General features: G+C 42.1%; 1 protein-coding gene across 4 annotated transcripts in view; it reads right to left on the bottom strand.

Moving 5' to 3' along the window:
• nlgn2a (neuroligin 2a) overlaps window positions 1–26019 on the bottom strand; it is a 189984-nt gene that overhangs the window by 38037 nt on the left and 125928 nt on the right. For all 4 annotated transcript variants that reach the window (XM_042400730.1, XM_042400727.1, XM_042400728.1 and 1 more), the window contains one exon: window positions 23951–24100. In XM_042400730.1, the coding sequence (XP_042256664.1) occupies window positions 23951–24100 (150 nt within the window). The remainder of the gene's footprint in view (window positions 1–23950; window positions 24101–26019) is intronic.

The raw sequence follows: 26019 nt of genomic DNA, 5'->3' as shown, positions 1-26019 counted from the left end.
ACAGCTGCCCCTCAGCAGGCTTCTGGAAAGCTAGCCAATCAGAACAGAGTGGGCTTATTAGGAGGGGGGCCTTAAAGAGACAGGAGCAAAGACTGCCTGTTAGACACAGAGGCTGAACTGAGGGGCTGCATAAACAGCCAGTATAAGATAAATAAGGAATTTTTTGAAGTGTGAATCATGCAAAGCTTCTCTAGTGGAGTCCCAGAATAAAAATGTAGAGCTGGAAATTAACATAATAGGTCTCCTTTAATAAGTTGAATGAATTCTTGATAGGGAAGGATTTATGAGGATTTTTCTCCTCCGAGACTAACCGTTTGTGAGAGGGATATTATTACTTATAAGCAAATTATGTAAAACAAATCCATAAATATTTTCCAAGCATATCATGACGTTGAAATGCGAATCTACAAGATGTGAAATAAACCTGGTTGAACTGCAGCTGTTCTTTTAAAGCCATAAGTGGATCTCTAATCCATACAGAGTGACTAAGACTGAAAGGGTTTATTGAGTTTATTACGATCCATTAGTTGTTACCATGGTAACAGCCATTCTTCCTTGGGTCCACAGGGGAAAAAAAGGTCATAAAAATAAGTATTCTTAATATATCCAACGATGACTGGTCTGAGAACAATGGCCTAAACCCAGAGATAGAGGTGATAACACTGGATCTTAGTTCAATGTCATGTTGTCATCTGTAAACACTGTTTGGTATTATCGCCCTAAAATAATATGATTTGGAAAAATTGCATTCCCTATCAACTTATACTAGTTGTGCTAAATATTAGGGCTCTCCCTATTCTTATTCTGATATCTCAACTCAGAATATCTGCCAATGATCTCTTCTGTGTACCTCATGGGAATCATTTTTATATAAGGTGACAGGACTCCAGAGATAACTGTGGCGCTAAAAACTTGGCAGTTTGATGTGACTAAATTAATGAAACTAGTGGTGGAAACAGTGAATTTTATAATGACACTGACAAAGAAACTGTATTTAATCATTCCGCTTAATCAGATCTGTTGAATCCGATTGGTGTATCCATACTAAAATGTGCCGTACATGGTCGTACGACATCCGACCATGTCTAATGACAAAAAATCTTTATACACATTCTGAGTGGCTACACTCAATGGCAGGGTGAAAAGCCTGCAGTCATAGAGAGTGAAAAGACACGATGAATTGTACAAACGTGGAAGGCAGCCTACGCTTTTGGACAGTCTCTCCTTAAAGGCATTCATTGCGTTGCACTCGGTTAACCACATGAGAGGTGACAAAAGTAGTAATGGGAAGAATGAAGACAAAAAGTTTGAGAGAGAGGTTCAGATCCTGCTTATTTTCACACTTGTGTACTGGCCAATTGCTGCATGAAGTGGGCATGACTGTTGGAGAAAGTAACAAAAATTGCCAGATGCAGACTCTTAATTCCATAGCTGGAAGGATTTGGGATGGAGGGTTTTCAGATGTTGTTAAAAGATCTGACAAGCACAGCATGCTGAAACCACAAACACTAAAAACCCCTACAATAATATCACTATAATTTCAAAAAGTGAAATTCACTGCTGTGAAAACATGTTAAGAATTGAACAATTATCCTGTTAATTATCACCACTTGAGAAGGCATTGTGAAACTGTGAACCTCCTGTTTAATCTTATTTAATAATGCCCGTAAATGTCAGCGACTGCACACTGGAACCCTGAGTAAAGTCAAAAAACACAGCTCTTCAACCACAGTTCTCCTTTCTGAGGCCAACCCACTCCATTCAGATTTGCCAGTGACTCAGTCTATTATCTCCATCTGTATTTACTGAATGCCAGCAGGGAGGAAACGCAACAATAAAGTAACCTTCGTTTTCCTTGACTTAAGCCGCCTTCGCTCTCAATGAAAGCAAGGCGAGCCACTGTGAGCTATTGAAGCTGGAGAGATGTAGGACTTTGCTGAGGATATGAATTAGAGGGATTCATAATTCATTAACAACCTTGAGAAGGGGAGATGGAGGTGATGGGAGGAAAGAGAGAAAGGAAGACAGAGTGAGAGCATGAGGGTGAAGTGAAGAGGGGCTAGAGGACATTGATTTCGTCATGTTAGGGTTAGCTGAACACGAACGTGACTCAGCCATGGCTGGTTTACTTCATATCACAGCCTTGTCTGTGTGATTAGAAGTCACAAGCGGAACAAGGAGCCAGAGGTAGGGATGTACACTGGATGTGTGCAGGAGAATCTGTTTGAGTGCTCTGTGCAGTGACGTAGATTGAGTGCTTCTCCATGATTCCAAGACAAGGTAATCAGCAGGTGCACATAATTGGGTCAATCTTTCCTCTTTATTGCACCCACTCTTAGTATGGATGACTGAACTTTGATTAAGAAGCTCTTGGAGGCATGTCTCTGTCCTTTGAATAAAGAAGGCATAGTCAAACTCTTGACAAGTTATTAGATCCTTTTAGATTTCACAGCCATGAGCCGTATTTCTACTTGCATGTTAAAGGGTTATAGCATAGCATTGACCTCCTCAAAAATTTTACTTCTACGGATGTCACATAGAGACCACAAGAACTGCGACAGTCTGTTCACTGATGTCTGTTATTAAAGGTTAGGACGGAAGGAAAACATTCCCATTATCCTTGCATGGATATATAGTAAAGAACAATATGGCCAGTTAATGTATGACAAATCCATCTAGTGTTATAATGGTGTTATCAGTAGGTGAAATCCCATGAAATATCAATCGATTCCTACACCAGAAGAACTTACAGTATAGACCATGGAGATTGTCCCACCAAGAAAAGCAACAGTATCACTTATTTCAGAAAGTAACAAAGCGGCCGTAGGAATTGAGTCCATCTGGAATAAAATTGGACGTTGTTCTAGAGCCACAGAGTCTGCACAGTGAGGAAGATTAAGTAGCTGGTTGTGTTAACAAAATGTCAAACAGTTGAGACCACAGTTTGTTTCCTATTTCCCACAGTCAACTTCTTTTAAGCATGACCCTGATTGTTTTCCAAGCTTAACCAAGTTATTATTTAAACCTTGACAATGAAGGTTATTACTAAAACCCAAGGTATTTTTGCACCTAGACCTAAACAAACCTTAACCATGGTAAAGTCAGATCAGAAAATGTTTATACGTGTCGTTCTGGAGGCTATTTAATTTGGAGGACTTGTTGGAACCAATTCTGGTTTTATTGGTAAGACATGACATGAGAGGATTAGTGGGTAGAAGATGGAGAGGACAAGTCTGGAACAAATGGATACAATGCTTGTATTCAAAGAACCCTGTGGTACTGACTAAATGAGTGTTTTAGTAAAGCTACCTTTGGACGAAGACTTGACAAAACTGTTAGTCAATTTCCCTTCAAGTCCTTGTCATGCTGGCAGTCTGTGATCATTCTCCCATTCACTCTCTTTGCTGCTTTGAATTGTGTTTGGTTTAAGTAATGAGTTACATACACCAAGGTTGAGTGATTGATGCATGGACAGATTGGCTGGTACATGCATTTGGGAAAGGAGTGTCAGAGCATTCATTTACTGTCAACAACAACTGAACCGAGCCGAACATCAAACCCCTGCACCATCTCGGCTCATTCCCCTGAGTGGCCTGCAGAGAGATGGAGAGACAGCGGAGGATATGACACTCCTTTGTATTCTTTGACGAGTGTCTGGGGCGGTTATCTTTCCGTCTTCCACCCCTTCTTCTCTCCCCTTCCCCACAGATCGATCTTTCCCCTGGGACACCTGAGGCAATCAGGAGGTGTTGATTGGTGTCCCTTTCGCTTGCCTGATCCGTCCTTTCCATTCTCATCAACTCCTATACTTCACATACACTCTCGCTTTTTCTTGCCATCTAACTCTTCTACCCTCTCTGCCATCCCTAATCAACGAACCCCTCTTCTCTCTTTCCCTTTGCAATCACCCTGATAACTTACTCAAATGCTCTCGTCTCTCTGTATTTCTCTCCACCCTGAATTTCTTTATCCCATTACTGTGTGGTCACTCACGTCTTGTTGTCTCACAATGCTCAAGGACCATTAAGCAACATTGACTCAACAAAGCAGAGAGCTTCTTTGAGGTACTGCTGTTCAGCAACATCCTCAGTTAGTGTGTTTACATGTATCAGCAACCTGGCTTATGTTATTTTAAGGTTTCTACAGTAACCAGATTTCTTTAATACCACGCATTAATGAGAAATCCAGGGATTACAAGAAACCTGGTTAACACAATTTTTCCAGGACAAACATGACTTTTTGGCAATGTATGTGTTTGACTGAGTTTCTGTTGTTTGCACATATGCACGCATGAAACTGAAATAAGTAAACTACTCTCCACTTTCCAACTACAGAGAGAAAGAACAAAAATCCCACACAATTGTAAATTTAGCTTAAAAAAATGCACCAAACTGGAACTGTAAACCAGATTTCAAATTGGTCTTTGTTTAGTGTCTAACTGCTCGATTAACAGATAAAATTAATCATCTAACACCTTATTGTAGGTGAAACATAGTCGTGAAAATAGAAAAACATTTGCAATGAGATAATTTGAGTTTTCAAGGGTAACGGTTAAGACATAGCATGGTTTCAATTTAATTTTACGCTGTATTTTAAATGGGTATAAAAGCTGCAGTATAACAGAAGCCCCACAAAACACAAATATTACAATCAGAATCCTTTAGACATGATTGCAATGAAGCGCAGTCACAATGGCACTCAAACCAGCAGCAACTGCATCAAGACATGAACAACAGAGACATGACCCAGGAACACTGGATAAAAGATACACTCTGCCTCCTGTGGGCTCACACCCAAGCTCCATTGGTGGCTATTGATCCTGTGTGTGTGTCAGTGTGTGAGTGCGTATGTGTCTGTTTGCTTGTAGTAGTTGTCAAGAACACCATGAGACTTTTGTCACGACTCCAGCAAAGCCAGACCTTTGATTTACTCAAAATGATGTCAGAGGTGGGCAACCATTCAGAGGTTTTGAGGGCTAATGTGCCGTTTTAATTCTCACAATGGTCAGAAAGTCAATGCGTTATGAGATAAACAATCTAGTATTGGTTGTTATGAAGTGATGCAAGCGTTACACACTTCAGTATCACGTAAATATGTGTTGATGCAAGCTCCTCAGTTTTGCATTACTGCAGTAGTGGCTTATGTGCATTTGTGTGTCATCTGCAACTGTGGGCATTCTGCTTGATGTATGTGTGTGAGTGTGTGTGTTGGATGCATAAGCAGAGTGAAATGTGCACTGGTCTGTCATCCTCTGAGTGCTTGGCTCTCCTCCACCCGGCTGCTCTGTCAGTCACAGTAATAAGAAGGGAAAGCTGGGGCTAAACGGCTGCTAATAGGAGATGACTAGGGAAACCTTAGCTCTGTCCTCACTAACCACTAATGCAAACCAATGAAGAGGGAGAAACCTAGTACTGTCTCGACTGATGCTAACTGCTAACTCAAAGTAATGAAGAGGCAAAACACTGGCAATGATAAAAACAGACCAGTACAGATGGAAAAATTAACACTGTCAGGGCTTGTGTTAACTACTTATGTTAACCACTAATTTAAAGGAGTGAAAATGTGACATTTGCTAATGTGAGCGTGCAAACTTACGACACTGGAAAGATAACAGTAGCACTGGCCTTAATAATGGCTGCTGCTGACACTAATTGGTGTGATAACAATCATAATGTGATGTGTTATTGATTCCTCTGAGAAGACTCTCCTTAACTCCTTTCCCCTCCAACAGGAGGTCAGAGGTCAGGGCATGTCATGGTCAGTTAAACAACAGTGCAAGCTCTGCATTTTTCTCAAAGGCAATTTATAAAGCTAGATATTGAAGGAAAAGGAAAGACGTCCTATCTATCCTTTGTATATCGATGACAAGGTTGTTATTTCAGGCGTGCAGGTTTCAGGAAGTAAAAGTCCCTTTCATTTTTGCATAGACAATGCTACATGCCTGGCAGCTGAAGCACTTCCAAGGCTTGGATGAACATAAAACTCTCACAGTTGAATTATCAGTACAATAGATTAGAAACTATGCAAGAAAATAACTGGTTCTTTCATAAAAAAGATAAATGCATAGATTAAAAAAGAAGAAATGTTAACTGTTCCTCCCAAGGTGAATTTTGGTGTGAAACATCCAATCATAGAGCCTAAATTTATATTGTGTGCACCACTAACAGCAAGTGGAGGCGAAAGATTTTTACCTGATAAAATTCAAATCTATAAACTTCCAGATTCATTTTGTTCTAAATTGCAACAATGGTGCATTTTGAATGTGTTACAGCCCTTATTCAGAGTCTGACTGGCTTCCTTTTCATAGCAATAGCGGCTGAAGGGCTTGGATATTGTAGTATTTATAGTCATTTGCTACAGCAAACTACACTAAAAAATGAACCTATCATACCATTAAATGGTTCTGTGTTTCTAGGATGAGGAACATTGAGGATATCATTGATAGAGATGGGAATTTACAATGAGAAAAAATACTTCCAACGTGCCAACTTTGCAACTCCATTACAAACAATGAGCCTCATGCAAGAGCATTTTTATATTTTATCGTAACTAGCATAATTAATGCCCATAAATTGCTATATAAGGCTATCTGTACCTGTTGTTTGTGAAGTTTCCTTCACAAAAATGTTTCCCAAGAAAGAAAAGAATTTCTGAGGAGCTTCAAGTCCTTCTGTGGGCAATCAGCAAACAAAACATATTTAGCAGTGTCAGTAGCTGCATTAGGTGACACGAAACAATTACTGTAGAAAACATGAAAACATCTGCCAACAGTGTGAAATTGAAGCAGAGCTGCACCCTGAAAGAAATTAAGAAGAAATGGTTGAAGCTAGATACTGAAAAAAACGTCTTGCTAGAGCAAAGCAGTCCATGACTTAGATGGCAAGTGTTTGAAGTGATTAAAGCTGATTGCTGATTAAAGTGAAGGGGATTCGCCCCAAAGTTAGCAACAATGGGTTAGCCTAACCTGACCAAGCTCAGGGTTAGGGTTAGGGTTAGGGTAAGGTGGACTGACCTTTAAGGTGTCCCTCCCCACCCCCCCAGAATTTTCCTAGCTACTGCTGAACTGCAATAGTTGTCATGCCAAAATAAGTCACCAGAACACAATTGCAGTTTGTTTATTTGACATATGCATTGTAATTCTTCTAAGGAAGTGTTTCCCCCCTGTGGAGAAAGGCAGACTATCAGTGCATGACTCGTACAACTGGCCTGGACCACCCATGAATTTTGCTTGAACCAAAGAAAAAAGACTAAACATAAAAATGAGTGAATACCACAAATTCTCTTCTCTTCACTTCAAGTTCTTTCTCTTCACTCATGTATGCAGCTGAAGTATGAATCTGGTCATGGTTCTTGCATGAGGCCCTTTTTTTTTTACTAATGGAAAAAATGAAGTAATTATGAGGTGAAAATAATTTCACTGTCTTTGTTAAAGGTAATAATAATCAGTGAGAATAATAGGTTATAGTTGTTGTGTTCTCCACTTAGTTGCATTAAAAGCTCAGTGTGAACAGTGGAACATATCCACAGGGAATATGTTGTGAGGTTGTATTGCAGAGTGTATTGAATTAAGCTCCACAGTGATTCCATTCCATGTAACGGCAATCTCTTTATTTGATGTAATTATGTGTGGGCTGAAGCTGATTTTTTATGAGGTTTTATCCTCTCCTAACATTAATTGCTAACTGCTAAGCACTTGTAAAGAGCATTAGCGCTTGGTACATGCAAATAAACGTGTACAGGTAAATCGATTGGGAATGTATTTCAGATGGGCATGAGTTTAATCTGAGGAAGAGTGGTTTGAAGTCTCCAGGAGAGAGACAGATAGATGATAGAAAAGAGAGGGAAAGACAGGGAGAGTGCTAAAGATTAATGAACAGACGGACCGCTTGTAACGCAAGAAAATGAAGATGAACGATCCCCAGGTTCAGAACGTAACGGATCTTTTCATTAGGAAAAAGTACAAAAACAGGAGAGAAATGGAGAAAAAAAAAAGAAAAGATGAAGCTAGTGACAGATGAGGGACAGAGGAAGGGTGATGGCGGCGGTGTGTGTGTGTGTATGTGTGTGTGGTGAGGCGCAAGAGTAGAGAGGAGGAGACAGATGAACTGATAGAGATGGAGACAGAGGGACAGCTATTAGGCTTTGAGACATATGCATGGCAACGAGAGAAGACAGGAAGAGCTGGTGATGGATGGGAGGGCCAACGTGGGGTTACAGGGGAGGAAAGAAGATGACAACGGCTGGACGGGAGCACAAGATAGAAGAAGAAGAGGATGGTGAAGGGCACAGGAGTCTGATCGGAGTGAGAGAGCAAGGTTGGATAAGGAAGGACTGAGAGTTGAGAGGAGCTGCCTCTTAGAGAGACAGGAGAAAAGGTTGGAGGAGGAGGAGCAGGAAAGGAGAGGAAGGTGTATTCACTTGGACAGGCTGTCATAACGAGCAGACTGCTCACCCTGACGCTCTGAACTTAGCTGACCCGCACCGCTGAAGACGCAGAGAGACGCAGGGGGTCGGTGAAATGAAAGGAGGGCATGGAGTTGGGGAAGAGGAGATGAAGATGGAGAGGAAACACAGTTGGGGATGGAGGAAGGAAGGCAAACTGTGAGAGAGAGGAGGAGGCTTCACTCTGACCCAGCCTGACCCGCCTGCTTCAGGCTACCACGGAGATACAGTAGAGAGAACGATGGAGGGTGGGGTGGAGGTGAAGAAGTGAGGTGGATTTGTCTGAACCGATCTACTTACTTTGTGGCAGAGAGGGAGATGGAGGGATGCGATGGTGGGAAAAAAAGAGGAGGGTTGGAGAGATGCTGGGAAATGGTAGGCGGTCTGTCTGGTCTGACTGTTGCCAGATTCACACTTCAGAGTACGTCAAGTGTAACATTCACACCTACAGAAACAGAACAGGTTTGCTTGGTGTTTGCAAACAAGTTCCAAACAGGAAAATGGAAATGGAGTGAGATCTCCTATTGTGATATTTACTTAAAAAAAAAATTCATTATTGAATTTTTGAGAGCTATATCGATAAAAGTATATGATGATGGTACTTTAAATATGATTATTATTATATGAACAGAGTGGAAAATTTGAAAGAAGAAAAATAATCTCTGTGCTCTATAGTTGGCTCTGTTCCTAAGTTATCTCAGGCATATCTTTAGCAAGTCAGCACTGACATTTCTCTTATCGGTCGACATATACGCAAATATGGATTTATCATAATATGCAATAGTTTTTGTATCCTGGAAGATACAGGAATATGAAATACTGCACATTGATTGAGAGTTGGCTCAGGTACTGTGTTCATGTGACTTGGCGCCCACACTGAGATCAACTGTAAACATAGTTTTTATATTTCTGCTGGCTGTGAAAATGTCCTGTAGTCATCCTGAAGTAAGTGTCAATATTTTAGGTTTAGAATGTTTTTGAAGAGATTTTATTTTATGTTGATGTAAAAAAAAAAAAAAAAAGTTTTAGTAGTAGTTCTGGCAGTATGACTTGAAATGTCTGTATCCCTAAGGATATAATGCCAGATTGGGAGTATGAAAAATAAAGGATTCTCAGTTTTATTTTGAGTATTTTCATCCAGACAATCAACAGAAGCTAAAGTGAATTATGTCTTACTTATGATTTAACTTTATTCTGAGCAGTAAATATTAATTGAAAGTTAATTCTTGACCTTTAGGAGCAGTAATCTTGGTTCAAAGGTCAACTTTCTAGCTTTTCAGATATGTCAACTGCAAGACTATGAGATGCAGTTGAAAGCGTTGCAAAACTAGTAAGTGAGCTTTGAGCTTGATTATTTTGTTACACACAATCCAAATGATTATTTAGAGTATAAATGATCTGAAGTACTTAGCAGAACTGTATGCATAATATCTGTGTGCAAATCAGAGAGAAGCTGCAGGATGGGCGTCACTAGACAAACCTCCATCATGTGCAAATACATGTAAATGAAAACTGAAGCTTGCCATCGTCAATTAACTAAATGCTCAAAACTGTTTTCCTCACCTTCCACTGCCAGTGAGATGTTGGCTTAGCTTTAAGTGTTTCCTACTAATGCTCACACAAACATTAAGTTAGAATTGTTTTCAACTGGAAAATGAGTGTTTATGAGTGTTTGTTTAGAAGGTTTTACACCATTTTTTATGTTTTAAGAACGATTTTACACTATTTAAAACTGTTGCAAACACTGCTCAATTTCATTCAGTCTTTTAAATTTACACCCCATATAGTCATGTTTTGAAAAAGAACATGATTAAATTGGGTTATTTGAGCCCTAATGAGTTAGAAATAAACAATGACCTCATTTTATTAATCATTTCTATTTTATTGCCAATTTAAGGCATGAGTTAAATCAGCTGATAATAGCCTATCTGCCATGCCAGGTCAGGCTCTACTCAGAAAAATTGCTAATTATTCCTAATTATTATTAAGAGCTACTATTTGTTATAAAACAGTGGCATTAAATGTCTAAATTTGCTGACAGTACCCTCTCTTATCCTCCAAGAACTCTAAAATCTCATTTATGGTGTAAAAGCAGCTGCTTCAGGAGTTTTGACATTGTTTTAATCACTTTAGACAGATTTTTTTTTTTTTTTTAAATCTGCAATTAATTTGAAAGTAACAGCTATGTTGCTGCCATGCTGTCACTTGATAAAATCAATCCAGTACCCAAAAGTCTTGAAATTAGTTAACTTTTGAAACATTTTTTTGCACTGACACAGCTCAGCGCTGCATCAGTCAAGAGAACAATGAGTCATTATTTTAAGGAAAATGAAACTGGAGGATGATGGCGGGATATGCTTGTTGGAAATTTCATCTTCAATCTGGTATTTAAAGGGTGTGGAACCGACAGTAACAAATTAATATAGTTTTTTTTTATTATTATTATAACTAATGACTGAAGCAGTAAATTAGAAACACATGACAAAAACGACTAATTTAATTTTCCTCTTTCAGACAAACCACTTATCTGGAGAATTAATTTTATTTATTTCACACTGCAGAGAGAGATGAGGGGGAAATGGAGGGAGGGAGGGAGGGAGGGGGGGGGGAGATAATGGGAGTGAGTTTCTTGGTTACAGAGGAGCAGATACAGCACGGATGTGGAAGCAGGTACAGTACAAGAAGAGATGGGGAGAGATACGAGGTGTGTGAAGTTGCAGCGTGGAAAAAAACAGGAGGAGGAGGGAGAGTGGAGGGGGGGGGGAGGCTGCTGCGGGATGAAAAGGTGGGGAGGAGCTGACTGAGGCTTGGAATTGAAGGAATCCCCAGTGGAGCTCTCTGCAGTTTTCCTAACAACAGAGGAGAAGGACGAGACTCTCCTCCTCTCTTCTCCTTCACACACACACACATATACACACACACAACGACATCAATTCTGCTGCCAAGAGATCTGCCACAAGGCAATATTGTGTAAGTGTGTGAATAGACTTTTGACTCATGAATACTTATGGAGAGGTACATAATCACAGCCTTAGCTACCACCCCACCCACCCCCCAACAGCTGTATCTGTCTTCCTTGGGAGATGTAGAGCAAAGAGCTGAGGTGTGGGGGGGGGGGGGGGGGGGGGGGGGGGGGACGGGACGATCGAGAACCCCCTGCTAGGAAATCGGTTTGGGAATCAAGATGTTCTCATAGCATGACTGTGAACACACACATAGGCGCACACACCGGACCCACACGGTATATGAATAATGTTGGAGGTGTAGGGGCTCCTCGGAGTATTTTACATCAGCTATATTCATGTCATGCATTATCCATGTTATATCTAATGCATAATGGAACAGTGAGTAGTAGGCTGCAAGTGTAAGGAAGCAAAATGTACTGCACATGACACCTAAATGGTTTATGTCATGTTAGTTTTGAATGTGTTGTGTGTGTGTGTGTGTTTTTGAGCACATACTGGAGCATCTCTCTAAGTTTTAAAAATTAAGGCAGTTAGTAAAATGTCTTGTTTCCAATTAGCTGTCAAAAACACACTTATTCAACTCCAAAGGTAGCAGAATTTTTGAAGATCTGCTGACATCTACAAATCTACAAAGTAAGCCAAAAAAAAAAAAAAAAAAAAAGAATAAATAAACAAATTTCCTCATCTTATTCCCATATTGGGCTGCACTCAATTTACCGCACTCATATTGAGGACGGGAGGTAAGAACAGTGCCAAGTTGTCAGATCAGGCGCCAATTCCAATTTGCTTTTTCCACCACTCACATCTGCTCGGAGCTCATTCGGAGCCAGCTTATTTCCGCAAAGTCACCCAGACATCTCGTGTTTACATGTGTAAGGCAACACCCGCCGTTTGATAATATTCTATTTTCTGAAGAATACAAATAGTTTCAATACTTTGTTCATATGTAAGGATCTTTCCTTTTGGATCTTGTCCTCCTTACATGTGCTGAAGACAAAATATTTTATTCATCTAGTTTCTCTCATCAGTAGAACTGAATGTTGTTTTTTTTTTTTAATTTTTTGCCCTTCCTGTATTCTTTTCTTTATAGTCGGCCAATTAATGAGCACATTTGTTTCTTTCTAATTAAAAACCAGCACAAGGAAGCAGGGAAACGTGCGAGGTGGCGAGGGAGGTCAGCCGGAGTAGAGTAGCTGAAAAGCTTTGAGGAGACGATGTGAGGAGAAGACACGGTTAGTGAGCAAGAACAATTAAGGGATTTTGGGGGCCAATATGTATTTTGCAAACATAATTATAGTCTCACCCCAAACCATTGATAGCAATGTATTCTCCTGCATTTTAATGAGAGAGAGGAGGCTTCTCAAAAAGGGCGCAGGAGAGCCAACCGAGCGCTTGTAGACGAAAGATCAGAGACTGAACACGGTTAAGAACATGTATCACACTGCGCTGATGTACTTTAAAAACATACTTGACATAATAAAAGACCACAGAGTAAATGAATCTCTTCCCACTTTTGGGTGCTGCTCTGAGGCCAAATATTTGACAAACTAGTCCTTTAATCAGTGACTTTCCCACAGAGAGGAGAGTTGGTGCTGCTTCTTAGCTGCATGGTGTGGGACTCGCTGGATCACACATCACACGGTCTCCTTGTGGGTTGGACCCCGGGGTGCCGCGGCACTAATGCTTCAGACAGCGATGTATATGGATGGTCTCATAGCCGCGGGCTAGAATACATTGCAGCTTTCCACTGTGTCTCAGTGGACGGCTGTGAATCACAAGACATGTACGGAAGCAGGGACACATGCATGTATCCACTCAAGCATGGTTTGAATTTTTAAGCCACCTATAAGGCGCAGCGACTTCACAGCGTTCACAGCTTAACACAAATTTAATTTAAGTCACAGAAGCACCTCTTTATTGCAGCCTTTTGGCCCTGAGAGACACTTTTTCTGTCACGCCTCCAGACGACTGGCTCTCACAGAGTTTGTGTCTATTATGTTTTGGGAGTCCAAGTCAAGTTTTGTGCACAAACACACACAGTCGAGAAGCAGACACACACACACACACACACACACACACACACCCAGGACAGAGAGGCTTCATAACTGTGTTCATTACTAATTCAGTTGTTGTATGTACAAACATTGACAAAGGGCTAGCAGAGGGCACAAGAGAGGGCATAAGATGCTGTCGAGGGATATGCATGCAAACATGCACATATGCATGCGCACAAATAACAACACACACATTCTCTCGATTCAGTTTTATTCTGCAGAGGGGTGTTGAGTGTGGGTGTGGACAGGGTTATATTCAACAATATTACATTTACTTTATTAAAATGAAAGCTTGTAATACCTTTTCCTTTTCATTCATGCTCCACAGATCGTGCTTATTGTGTGGCCACAAGGTTTTGTGCAACGATTTCAAGCAGTCATTCATTTGGTAGCTTTGAAATGTTTTTATGTCGAAAAAGTGTTCAGGAAATAGCCTCACACAGAGAAAAAAGGCACGTTTTGACACAGGAGCTCAAGCTTGTTGTGGCACCACTTTAGAGGTACCATCTGCTGCATTCAAAGCTCAACAGATTACAGAGCTTTCCATATGAAAACAGAGACTACTTTCAAAGTGTCTGTGTGTGCCCACACGCATCCGTCCGTGAGATAGCGCCGTCTGAAGAACAGATAAAGGTTCATTATCATCAGCTCTTCTTTGTTTTGGTCCGGCCGAGTGTGAGCAGGCATGTCAAGGTTGCAGGATGCAAACGTGCAGAGTGGAAGAAAGATACACAGCCAGATGCAGGTTTCCCTTTAGGTTAGTGAACGTAGCTCATTTAGGCCCACTGATTGGCAAAAGGTTGGTTCGCCGGGATAGGCTGGTTAATTAGTTAATTAGCTCCAGCAGCTTTCTAATGAGATGCCTACACTGCTTCATCCTTGATCAGAGGAGAGATGGAGTATAGCACAGGTGGATAACACACACACACACACACACCTTGTACATATTCATAGCCCATTCCATCATCATCACATAAACTAACATGTATGCATAAATTCTTTAATATGATGAGTTGAAATTTGCATGTGCAAATACACTTCCACCCACCCACTCACACACACACACACACATCAGGTACCTTGCAAGGTTTTTAGCAACAGGCCAGGTGTTGTAACAGGTCGGAAATGAACGATTCAAATCAGTCAGTTAGTACTTTCCAAATTGAACTTCTAGTTTAAGCTCTTAACTTCACAGCCTGGCTTTAAGGAAATCAACTGGACCTAATTTGCATACTAGCACACATCTGAGTATGTGAAAAAGAAATAAATATCATCCAAAATCCAATCCAAAATGAGACAGAGGCAGATTCTTTAAGATGTTAATGTTTTTTAATTTACCTCGTTAAGAAACTGACTCCTGGAAATGTATCTTTTGAAATGTAAGCTCCTAATGCTTGTTTTTTTTTTAGTTCTCTTTAATTTTGTCTCCTTTTCTGTTCTCCGTCTGTGTTTTTATTTATGCTGCTGGCTGTCTTTGCCAGGTCACCCTTGAAAAAGAGATTCTTCATCTCATTGGGACTCTCCTGGTTAAACAAAGGTCAAATAAAATAAAAAAAATTAAAAATCTATGAACTACATTAGGCAGTCTTGAGCTGTCTCTGTGTGTGTTTGAGGCTAATGACTTTATAGCTTGGCCTCTATGTCAAGGAAACCAGGTGGAGAAGAAGAAAGGGGGTTGGGGGCATGGCTCGGAAAGTAGCCAGGCCGAGAGGTGGCCTGGCTGGGGAAGGGTGGGGGGGGGGGGAGGCAGGAACTGTGGCTCTCTGGGTCTGGATGTGGGGCTGTGTGGACCAGGGAGGAGGTGGAGCAGCAGAGGAGAGCAGGTGTAGCCTGGCTCTCACACTGCTCGCAGCATCTGTTACTGGGCCAGCGAGTTACAACGGCCGGCCTGTATTTGGTGTGTGTGTGTGTGTGTGTGTGTGTGTGTGTGTGTGTGGAGAAGAGTGAACTGCACGGATGAGTGAACTCTATTTCTCTCACTACTCTCCTCGCTTTTCCCTTTATCCAACTCCCTCTCCCTCAGTCCTTTGCTGTCTCATTTTATTATGTGTGTGTACATGTGACTGCGCGTGTGTGCTCATGTCAGGTGTCGTATCGCCCCTGCCATCATGGTTTTCCTCCTGTCAATCATGGATGCCCTGGCTGACCATGTGGTCGACGCCAGGCAGCCCCGTCCTTGACCTCACCCTCTCTATAATGCAAATGACTTGTATTACTATTCATATTGTCTCTGTGCACATGTTGCTTCCCTGCGTGTTTAAGGTAGGTAAAGAAGTGAACATCTGACATGGGTAATGGAGCACACACACAAACACACGTACACACACACACACACACACACACACACACACACACACACACACACAGAGGTTTACCTAAGTCACTTTTGGGGTATTACCAATGGGGGACACGGCTTTTATCCCAAATTAACTGGTCTTAAGTTTGTGTCCCTGAAAGTGACTTAAGTCATATCCACACACACACACACACACACTCCTGGCCTCAGGTGCTGAGTTAACCAGGCTTGATGGGTTAATGCTGTGGTGATGGCAGGGTGGATATATGGAAGATCCAGGGGAGAAGAGGGAAGAGGGGCCATGGTGCCCAGCTGTGCCCCAGAGCAAAGCCTCCTCCGAGGGAGACTGACCAAGGTCCAACAGCTGGAGCTCCCGGACGATCTGGTGTTTCTGGAACGTGTCAGAGGGACGTGTCAAGAGGGCAGCTTGGCATGGAGAGGCGCAGGCTGGAGTAATGGGCTGAGCAGGACACTTCTAGCCATTAAAGAATAAATACACCCTCAACACTTTACTACTATGAATTCAAAGCTGCATTCATTGACTTTTTTGTTCTTTTGGCCACTTGGGCAGAGAGGGACAGTGACACTATTATCACTTTTTAAATTTCTGAGGCTAAAAAGGTAACAAATATTGCACATTAGGCAGAAACAACTTCAGCATTCATATGACACTGTCTTCCTGGTCATCTGGCACATTTAAGTCCAACATTCACTCTCTGTTTGTCCTGTTTTGGTCTGAACCAACTCTTGAGGGAAACATCTATTTTCTTTGCTTGCTCAGTGTTCTACTGTGCACACCAGCAAGTCACTTACTTTGTCTGTCTACTGTTTGGCACTGAGCAGGTAATGTACAGTGAGTTTATCCAAGCAGAAAATAACTGCCTGCTGTGAACCAAGACACTAAAATGCTTTGTAGAACTGAAGGGGAACTGAAGAATAGGATGATATTCCTCTGTGGGTTTGTCACTGAAAAAGAGTCGTTTGTCCATTGGAAATTCAAAATTATTGATTGGTGCGGTATTAAATTCACAAAATTAGAAATGTGAACACTTCTGTGATCAAGATCAATCACAAACATGATCAATGAGCAGTTCAATATGTAGCTATCTGATCAACTAACTAGCAGTTAGTATTTTGGGGAGCTAGAGATCACACTAGACAGCAGCCTCAGTGGACTAGAATGTAACAAAGCCACACAACGTGGTAATTTTAGAGGGAGAAGTGTGGAAATTTCTCAATTTAGCGTTTCTTCACACAACCAACAAAAGTGACAAAAACAACTTCACACTTGTTATCTCGTGATTATTAAGAATGCTTTGGGGGAATCAGTCAAAAAAAAAGGTGAGGTAGAAGAAGAACCAGGAAGGTTTTTAGAAAGGCAGAGTACGTACAGCAGCGTTTGCGTCGTCTGACGGATTCTTCTTTTACACTTGAACATATGTGTGCGAGCTGTGTTTGCATTAAAAGATACGCAACAAACAAGTCGCACACATCTGTATGAGTGAACATCAGGAGCAACAAAAACACAAACAAGGCCTACGGTGCAGTGGAATATTAAAAAAAAAACACAGCGCTGTAGCATCCTGGTGCCATATGTTGTTTATTATGTGTGTGTTTGGTTGCTGCATGCAAAGAGAGCTCCAAGACCGTGTTAGTTTTAGTTCAGAGATATCACAACACGTCACAGCAGCTTCCATCCCCCTGTGGGAGAACTAAGTCTCCCAGTTAGCCCCGTAGCGCCGTGCGATGATTCAAACAGCTGTCATCCCTCCGTAATGATGATCCATCCCTGGCTATTACCAGCCCATGGTTCCTCACTTACAAAACTGATTGTTTGACATGTGAAACATACATCAGCATAATCTGCCCCATAACTCAGTTTTTAAGGAGTGCCCACAGCGAATCGTGGAGGGGGTGTGGGGGGGGTGAAGTGAAGATTAAATGAAAGAGAAGATGAGAAGGGACAAACATAAGGAGGGAGTGGAGAGGAGATAAAGGGGAGCAAAGGGAGAGGAGGTGGCAGTTGTAAGAGGAAGACAGGTAGGTGAAAGGAAAACAAGGAAAAAACAACATAGACGCAGACTGAAGCATCTACTTTCTACATATTTTGTCTGTCTGTCATCATGTTAGCTATGTTAACTTTTAATAACCGTAGAAACATCCTGGAAACGGTATGTGAGATGGTTTGTGATACTTCAAGATGTATAAAGAGCGCTGACTGCGGGTGACAAAAGTGACTTTGTTCTACAGCTCCAGACTGTCCATGAAAAGTAAGAAAACACAGTTAGCTCTAGTGTTCATTTTGTCAGCTATTATTTTAATTTCGTCTCCTGTGTCAAATGTCCTTGCTACTTTTTATCATTTTTAGTCAACCTTTTCCTGTCCCGCTATCAGGATTTACCATTTTACATGTTCCTATTCAAGTAACTTTTCATAGCACAAGCAGTCTGTGACAGCTGGTTGGTAAGAGCTTAAAACCCCCATCCTCATTTCCCTTAAAATACACTCACGATTCCATGACATTCCAGGAGACCCATAAATAGTGGAAACTCCTTTTGTGTAATTTTCTCATAGGAATGAGGCCATTACTGATCGCATATGGAGCTCCACAAGTTTCCTGAGGGTGTGAATCTATAAGAGGAGAGATGTGAAGCTGTGGATGACTGAAGAAAAAAAGAAGAGATAATAGAGGCAGGCGAGAAAGTAGGAGGCATGTCAGGTGAGAGAGTATCAAGGCCACGGACAAACAGAGGAGAAACGCTGTCTGGGGAATGATGAGAGAGGAGGCTGTGAGAGCTGTCTGAATACATGTCTGTGACTGTGTTAATGTGTGTGTCAGTGGAGGAGGGCGTCTCACCTGCCCATAGGAATGTGTGTCAGTGTGTGTGTGTGTGTGTGTGATGCAGGCCACCTGAGGTGCTAATCCCCTCTCAGAAAAATAGTGGACCAGCCTGTCCTCTTTCTCAAAGTCACTCTCTATACCACCCAGCACGCACACACGCGCACACACTTAAGACACCACAGTCCCTCTTTCTCTCCCCTCACATAGAGTCAAGAGGACTTTGCTCATCAATTCTGCCGGGGGTTGCTATGGAGACTGAGAATAGTGTGTATGTGTGTGTGTGTGTGTGTGTGTGTGTGAGCACATATGCGTGTGTTTGGGAAAGGTGTTCAGCCTGTGTGTCTTAATATCTTCTCTGGTCCTGTCAGGTCGCGTTTCACACTGCTGTCTGGTTGTGGGACCGCACGCACACACACACACACACACACTATAAGGACCCCCCGCTGAAGCGTTGAGCCTGCATTTTTCACTCCACACTCCCTGAATACCAATTCACTAGTTTTACAAAGTGTGTGAGTGTGTGTGAGGCAGAACCATTTTAAGGAGGATTCATCCCGAGCACAAAACATTCTAGCCGTCTTGTGTGTGTGTGTGTGTGTTCAGTCGATGCACTGAATGCACAGAGGGGATGTCTCACTATAATGCAGAAGATGCCGTATCTGCCGTGTGCATGAGCACAGACAGCAGGACAGAGCATATATAATTGTGCTCTAGATGAATGCCTGCTCTAGTGCGCACACAAAAGCGGCTCTGCAGGTTTTATTTTTAGCATCACAGGCAAATGCAGCCCCTCTTCTCTCTCTCTCTCTCTACCCCCCCCCCCCCCCACTCCTCCTGCTCTCTGCCCTCTCTCTCATCTCTCTCCCACTGTCACTTCTCTCATCTCTCAAAATCTCTCGCCCGGTTCTGCGCGTGTGTCTTGGCCGCGGTGTGCGCACACACACGCGGTGCGCTCCCGCCGCGTACAGTATGTCGACATAAGTGTCGCGCGCGCTCTCGCACCGCCGAAAAAACCGCTCTAAGCTTTGTACCGCGCTGTTCCACCTCTCTGCTCTCATCATCATTGTTAATGTCTGAATGAATGCATAGTCTCACTTTCATCTCTCCCCGCTCTTGTTCTGCCCCTCCACCGTCTCTCGCATCGGCGGTGGAGGGATATAAAAAGCTCATTGAGGTGGAGGTGACGTATGTACTCTAAAGCATGTCTGTCGCTAAGGCAGCCGAGGCAAGGTCAAGTGCTCAGTGGCCCGACAAAGCTTTTCATTACACATTTAACTCTGCAGAATTCCTCGCAGACCCAGCTGGAGACTGCCTGCTGTTTCTCCCTCTTTTACACCGCCTCTTCAGCCATGTCTGCGCCTGTCTGGGTGCAGACAGGTAAATTTCCATATTAGCATACGGACAGAGGCGGGCGTGTTCCGCTGTGTGAATGATTCCTTGGTGGTTAGCATTTGCGGCTGGCAGCAGGGCTGGAGAGGCGGCTGTTTAAATAACGGTGTCAGACGGAGAGAAAAGATCACGTCTCTCAATCAGCCAGATGGAAAAAAAAAAAAAAAAAAAAAAGATTGAAAGGATTGATTTCTTTTCCCTCTGGCCTCTATTACTGTCATCCCTGCCTCTATGTGCTATTTTTCTTAAATGGTCTCATATGCAGACGATTCATGTATACACAGACACAAACACATACAGATAACGCCTAAAGGAGGAGGAGGAGGTTAGCAGAAAGAGTCAAAGAGATGGAATTTATTTGTCTTGATGCATCTACGGTGACTAAATATATCTACAACGAGCTTTTTATTCCTAATTTGTCCTGGCTGGAATTGTAACTCAACAAACGGGATGCGGTGAAGGCTTTAGAATTGATGGATTGTTAGCCAAGTCGCCACAGGAGGAAAGGAAAAGTAACAAAGCACTAAGGAGAAAAAGTGGAGTAGAGCTGAAGTCTGTAATGAAGTAATGGTGGAGCAGCTGACTTAGTTGTATTGTGTGCCAGAAACAAGGATAGGAGGTGGAGAGTAAGACCAGTTTAAATCAAATATTTTCTCCCTCTCTAGTTTAGCTGCTGTAATATTTCCACACACACACATAGCCTCCCTTCTTGTGGGTGGCGTATGTGATAACGGTTTTGAAATATGTTTTTTTGGTTTCGACAACCAGTATTTCAAGTTCAGAAGCAGGAGACTTAAGCTATTGCAATCTGCTGCTTTCCAGATACAGTGCGGGCAAAACATGTCTTGTAAGGACAGCTTTAAGATTTAATTAGCAGCAGTTTATTCAAATGAACTCAACTCAAGCGTGATTTATACGATCAGGGTTAATAAATACTAAAAATGAAAATATACAGCTAAGCAAAACTTAGCACACCCACACAGTGATTTGGTTTGTAAATCAAGACTGCAGAATTTCACTTTGGCACTTCTGACTGAGGCAGCAGGACCGTATCAGTCAGCTGACACACACACATACACACACACACACACACACACACACACACACAGCTATAACATCCAGTACGTGCAGGAGGAGGGGTGTGACACTTGAGAGATTGAAGATAATCTCTCGCAAAGATAACCGCTTCTGTTCGCACACAAACGCGGGCAGGGGACTCGGTGCTGAGTTTACATTTCACATGACCACATCTAGTCGCTGTATCAATAATTCCTGCTTCGCCCCTTCCAAATCAGCGTGTCAGATTGCTGAAGCAAGAACACAAACGCGGCGGGAGGCTTCGCAGTGTTATCCACAGCACAGACATTGATATGCATGAATGCACGCGGCTAACAGTACGGCGCGCTTGACTCACACCACCTCTGAACACACGAACGTGCATTTCTAACCCCCAGTACCGGCTTCTCTCGTGTGTGTCTCTCTCTGTCTAAGTAAAATACCATCCATCATATAGGATGCATGGGGTGAAAGATTACTCACATTTCTCCCTATCATGGCCAAATTGCACTGGATGGCTCTCATATTTAGAAGATAGCGGCGGCTTCCTCTTTGCATACAAATGACAAGTCTCCTTCTCAATTTGCTTTCTCCTTGACTTGAAGAATGTGATGAGAGTGGCACGGATAGGTCGCTGAAAGAAGAAAAAGGCGAGAGATGCCACCTGACTGAGAGAGAGAGATGTAAAGATTCACACCAGGAGGTAAGAAGATACAGTCTCTTAATGCACATCCAGTGAAAGTAGCTCCAGATAGCAGTGACGAAGGCCTAATCTGGTAGTTGAATACTTTACCATTATCTTTTTTTCTTTGTTGATACAGATTGGATAAACATCGTGGAGTAGCTGCTGATACTTCTGATTCGTTTTATTGCCTTTGAAAACTAAACTTCTATTAGTAATCCACTTATTTGAATTCATTCTGAAGGGGATTATCTTTTATCCATCTAAAACTCTACATACCAGGCTCAAGCCGGGATAAAAAGACTCCACTACAAAGACAAACATGGCTTACTGTACAGCAGAGTTGTGCCATAATACTTTGTTTTATTATTAAGCCTGTTTTGCTCCAATTAACAACTGTCAAAAATGGATTAGATTATCAAAAGTTCTGATGATAAACAGAACAAATTCATATATGTAATGCAGTTTGTTTGTTTTTTTTTACATCTGAAGGATCAATTGGGTTTATTTTTGGTCTTCCACAAATTCGGCTAACAAGGGAGTTTGTCTTAAATCTGATTGGCTGATTGCCCCGTCTGACATCTTCTTAGGGTTTCACCACGTTCCAAGAATTCAGCAATTTACTTGGTGAGAGCAATTTTATTATTACGAACAGGAATGATGGACAACAACAAAAAAACAAGTCAAATGATCTTTTCAAAAAAAAAAAAAGATCTTTGAACTCCTTACCTCTGCTCGTCGTGAGCACGGGAACATAAAAGCAAAGGAGACCACTGTTTTCACACACTGGAACTCCAGTAATAGTCACATTTTAGATTGCATTAAATTATCCACTTGTAGCAAAAATGCTGATGAGATGTACTGAAAAGCAAACACTTTCGGGTAATTACATGCAAATGAAAATCTGTCACCACTGTAAAGGCTGTGTAAGTGTTCTGAAAAACAACACGTTAACGTTCTTTAAAAATATAAAGAAACAAAGCAAATCAAAGCCAGGCAGCCTATTTTGAAACAGCTTCCAGCGCGCCACTCTCTCCTCGGCTAATGAAATATCTAATGCACTTAGTTTCCTTTAGTTAGCACCTGCCTCCTTAGAGGCATGTTCCTCTTCTCCAAGCTAAATTACTTGGTCTCAATGGAGCGAGACAGAGCGCGTTGAGTAACAAAGAGGAGTAGTCAAGTGTATTTTCAGGAAAAGGATGAAGAGCTCGTGCTGGAGAGCTGAGGTGACAGATGATACCCGTTTCTCATCCCTGACTATGGCAGATCACACGGCGACCTGAGCAGACAGGTTAGTGTACCGCACTCGTCCTATAAGCCACCCTAACTGCTTTCCAAATCCCTCGCTTCTTCTCTGTGTCGTGTCTGTTAGTAACGGCTCCAAAGTGCATCGTAACCGTGCCACCTCCAACCAAAACACCCCGTAAAGGCGTTTCTTCTTTTTTTTTTTTTTTTTTGCTTTTTATAAGCCTTTGTGGAATGAATTATACAGCTAAGAAATAGACACCTTGAGGTTGGAGGCGGCGGGGAGAGGACATGCAGTTAAAATGAAGAATTGTGCGGTGCATTTCTGTGTCAGTAAAAATGCCAGATCTGTATCTGATTTGCATGCTTGTTCCCTGCAGTCTCTGCATTCTCTCCCATAAAGGGCCCTCTGTTAGAGTTGGTAGCAAACTATAACTGGAGACCATATGCAGGATTCACTAGCCAAATATATAATAGTGTGACAGTCATATGGCAAACAGGTCAAGGCAGTAGTTGTAGACAGTAAAAAGTAAGATTTAAATACTCTTTTTCAACAGAATTGAAGATTTTCTGTCATTATGTGCGTGTTGAGTACAGGAGAAACCTTGGCATTCACAGACAGTGAAACAATTACACAATTTGAGTGTTTAGGCTGGAATAATCAACAAAGGAAATCAATGAGAAAGTGAGCTCCCATGATCAACGCCTGCACTGGTTGTCATTAGATTGATGAATTCCATTGATGTCATCCATCACCGACGTAATCGATTCAGAAAAGAAAAAGACGAGTCCGCCGAGAGAAATCGACGTGTGTGCACAAATGACTGTTCTGTGTTGCGGTGGGGACGGTGGCGAGCAGGTAAAGAAAATGACATCTTAGATTGTGTGATTTTGTGTTTTTACATTTGTTATTGTGCGTGTGTGTGTGTGTGTGTGTGTGTGTGTGTGTGTGTGTTAGAAGGTATCCGGGTCACTCACCGAGCACACCCAGCCGGTAGTTCATGGTCACCACAATCACGTTGCCATAAGCGGCCAGGACGCTGGCGTCAAACATGTTTCCGGTGCCTTCCATGTAGGAGCCTCCGTGAATAAACAGCATCACCGGCTTCTTCCTGCGGTCACGAATATCTACACACACACACACACACACAAAGAGAAGAAACAGGGAATAGAGAGCAAAAAAAAAAAAAAAAAGTCAATAACTGTATTTACACCTCTCATATTCTCTTTGATCACACATTGTGTTAGATAATATGCTGAACAAACAGCAAATTGCTCGGCTGGATGAAAAGCACTGTATCAGAGTCTAACAACTGCAATGTTCCCTGCAGCTGGATGTCAGCTCTTAAAAATGAGCTTGAGGTAATTTAGATTTCAGGCAATGATTCCAGCTACAGGCAATAAAGAGAGACACCACTACAAGAATCTAATCAAATGTTTCCTGGTGATTAAAGCAATAATGCTCAAGAAAATCACAGGGTAGTGTTGCATATTAGAGCTAACCTGTGTCTCACCGCCTCTGACAATCTTTATCTCACACTGAGGCCAAACACTGATGCAATCTCACGCACAGCGCACAAGCGACGGCATGTGCCACTGATCCCACCTGTTCAAGGTTATTTAATAAATAAAAGCACAGAAATGAGAGCAGACGCAGGTAATTAGTTGAAACTAGTTAGTATGAATGTGAGGACCGAACAACGCGCACAGCGGCCCATTTGCTGCGAGAACTCAACGTGATGGTGTCAAAGCTCGCACCGAAGAGCTCTCTGCTACAAAGAAGCATTTTAACACCGTGTGAAAAGGCACTCTGGGACGACATAGCACTGTGAAAGCACGTGGGCACCACAAACGCAATCTACAGAAGTTAAAAACGCACCAGCACGACACGTGGAGACACATTACAGCCAGGTTTGCAAAGAGTAAAGTTGATGTCTGTACTACCCTCTGAAGAAGAACATTCTGTGTGCAATCAACAGATAATAAAAGGCCACTGGCACTATATATATATCACGTCTGCTATGAATTTCCATAATTTCCTCGTTTTATTTTGCACCTTGGAACTTGGAACTCCCTTAAATGCAAATTGCGACTCGCCCTCAGCAGCAGGGACTGCTGTATGAACCTATTTCTAGGTCATTCTCCCTGTGGGGAATCCCTAGAAAACACCGTTTTCTTGGATGCTATCATTTTGCACTGGCACAAATTGTTAGCGGATCCTGCCTTAAGGTGAAAAAAATGGAAAGTAAAAAGGAAAAAGTTTCATATGAAAATGACATCAGAAAACATGTCATAAAGTTGGAGTTTGGGGTTGGTTCTTGAGAGATATTGACTGTCATTCTGTGAGTCTTTAAATCCAATATGGAGTCTTAAAATGTAATTGTACAGCAGAGTGATTTCACTTAAACTTGCTGAGAGATTTAACCCACAGTAGCTGTCATATTAATAGAGTTAGTCTGCATTTCTGTGCTTTTTTTGATATATTTCTTTTTTTGAAAATGTCTGAAAGTGGAGTCCACTTCAATAAATGTTAACCTCCTTAAATAAATGCAATGAAATAACCTACTGATAAGCATATTTTTGGGGAGCTGAGGTTGTTTAGCTGAACTATATTGTCTGCTTGCCTAAAAAAAATGATGATACATTCTTCCATCATTCCTTAAAAAATGCATGCAGATCATTTAAGAGTGCATCCAGTCAACGTCATGAGAGGCTTCAGCATATGTCTGCTCATGCAGCACAGTGTGCATGCAGCAGGGTCCCTGATGGGCCCTCGTTGGCCTTTGAACCAGTCTCCCAGCTGACAGAGAGCAACGATACTCCTGCCTGCCAGGAGCCTACGGTAGCATATGGCACGCAAGACATAGAACTGTGGCACAGTGACAGCCCCTTTTGGCTTCCATGTGTGTATGTGTGTAGGCCTGAGGACATGCGAGAGCAGTAGTGCAGAACAACCACATAAATAACCACTACAGCATCTGTTAGAAGGGAAGAGAGATGGAGGGTGTATGGCTCCGTTTGAAACCTGCTTATACTGTATATATATG

This window comes from Thunnus maccoyii, chromosome 22 (genome assembly GCF_910596095.1).
Source record: "Thunnus maccoyii chromosome 22, fThuMac1.1, whole genome shotgun sequence".
Classification (NCBI taxonomy): Eukaryota; Metazoa; Chordata; class Actinopteri; order Scombriformes; family Scombridae; genus Thunnus; species Thunnus maccoyii.
The sequence above is the reverse complement of the archived record's forward strand: the minus strand, read 5'-3'. Positions and strand labels throughout refer to the sequence as shown.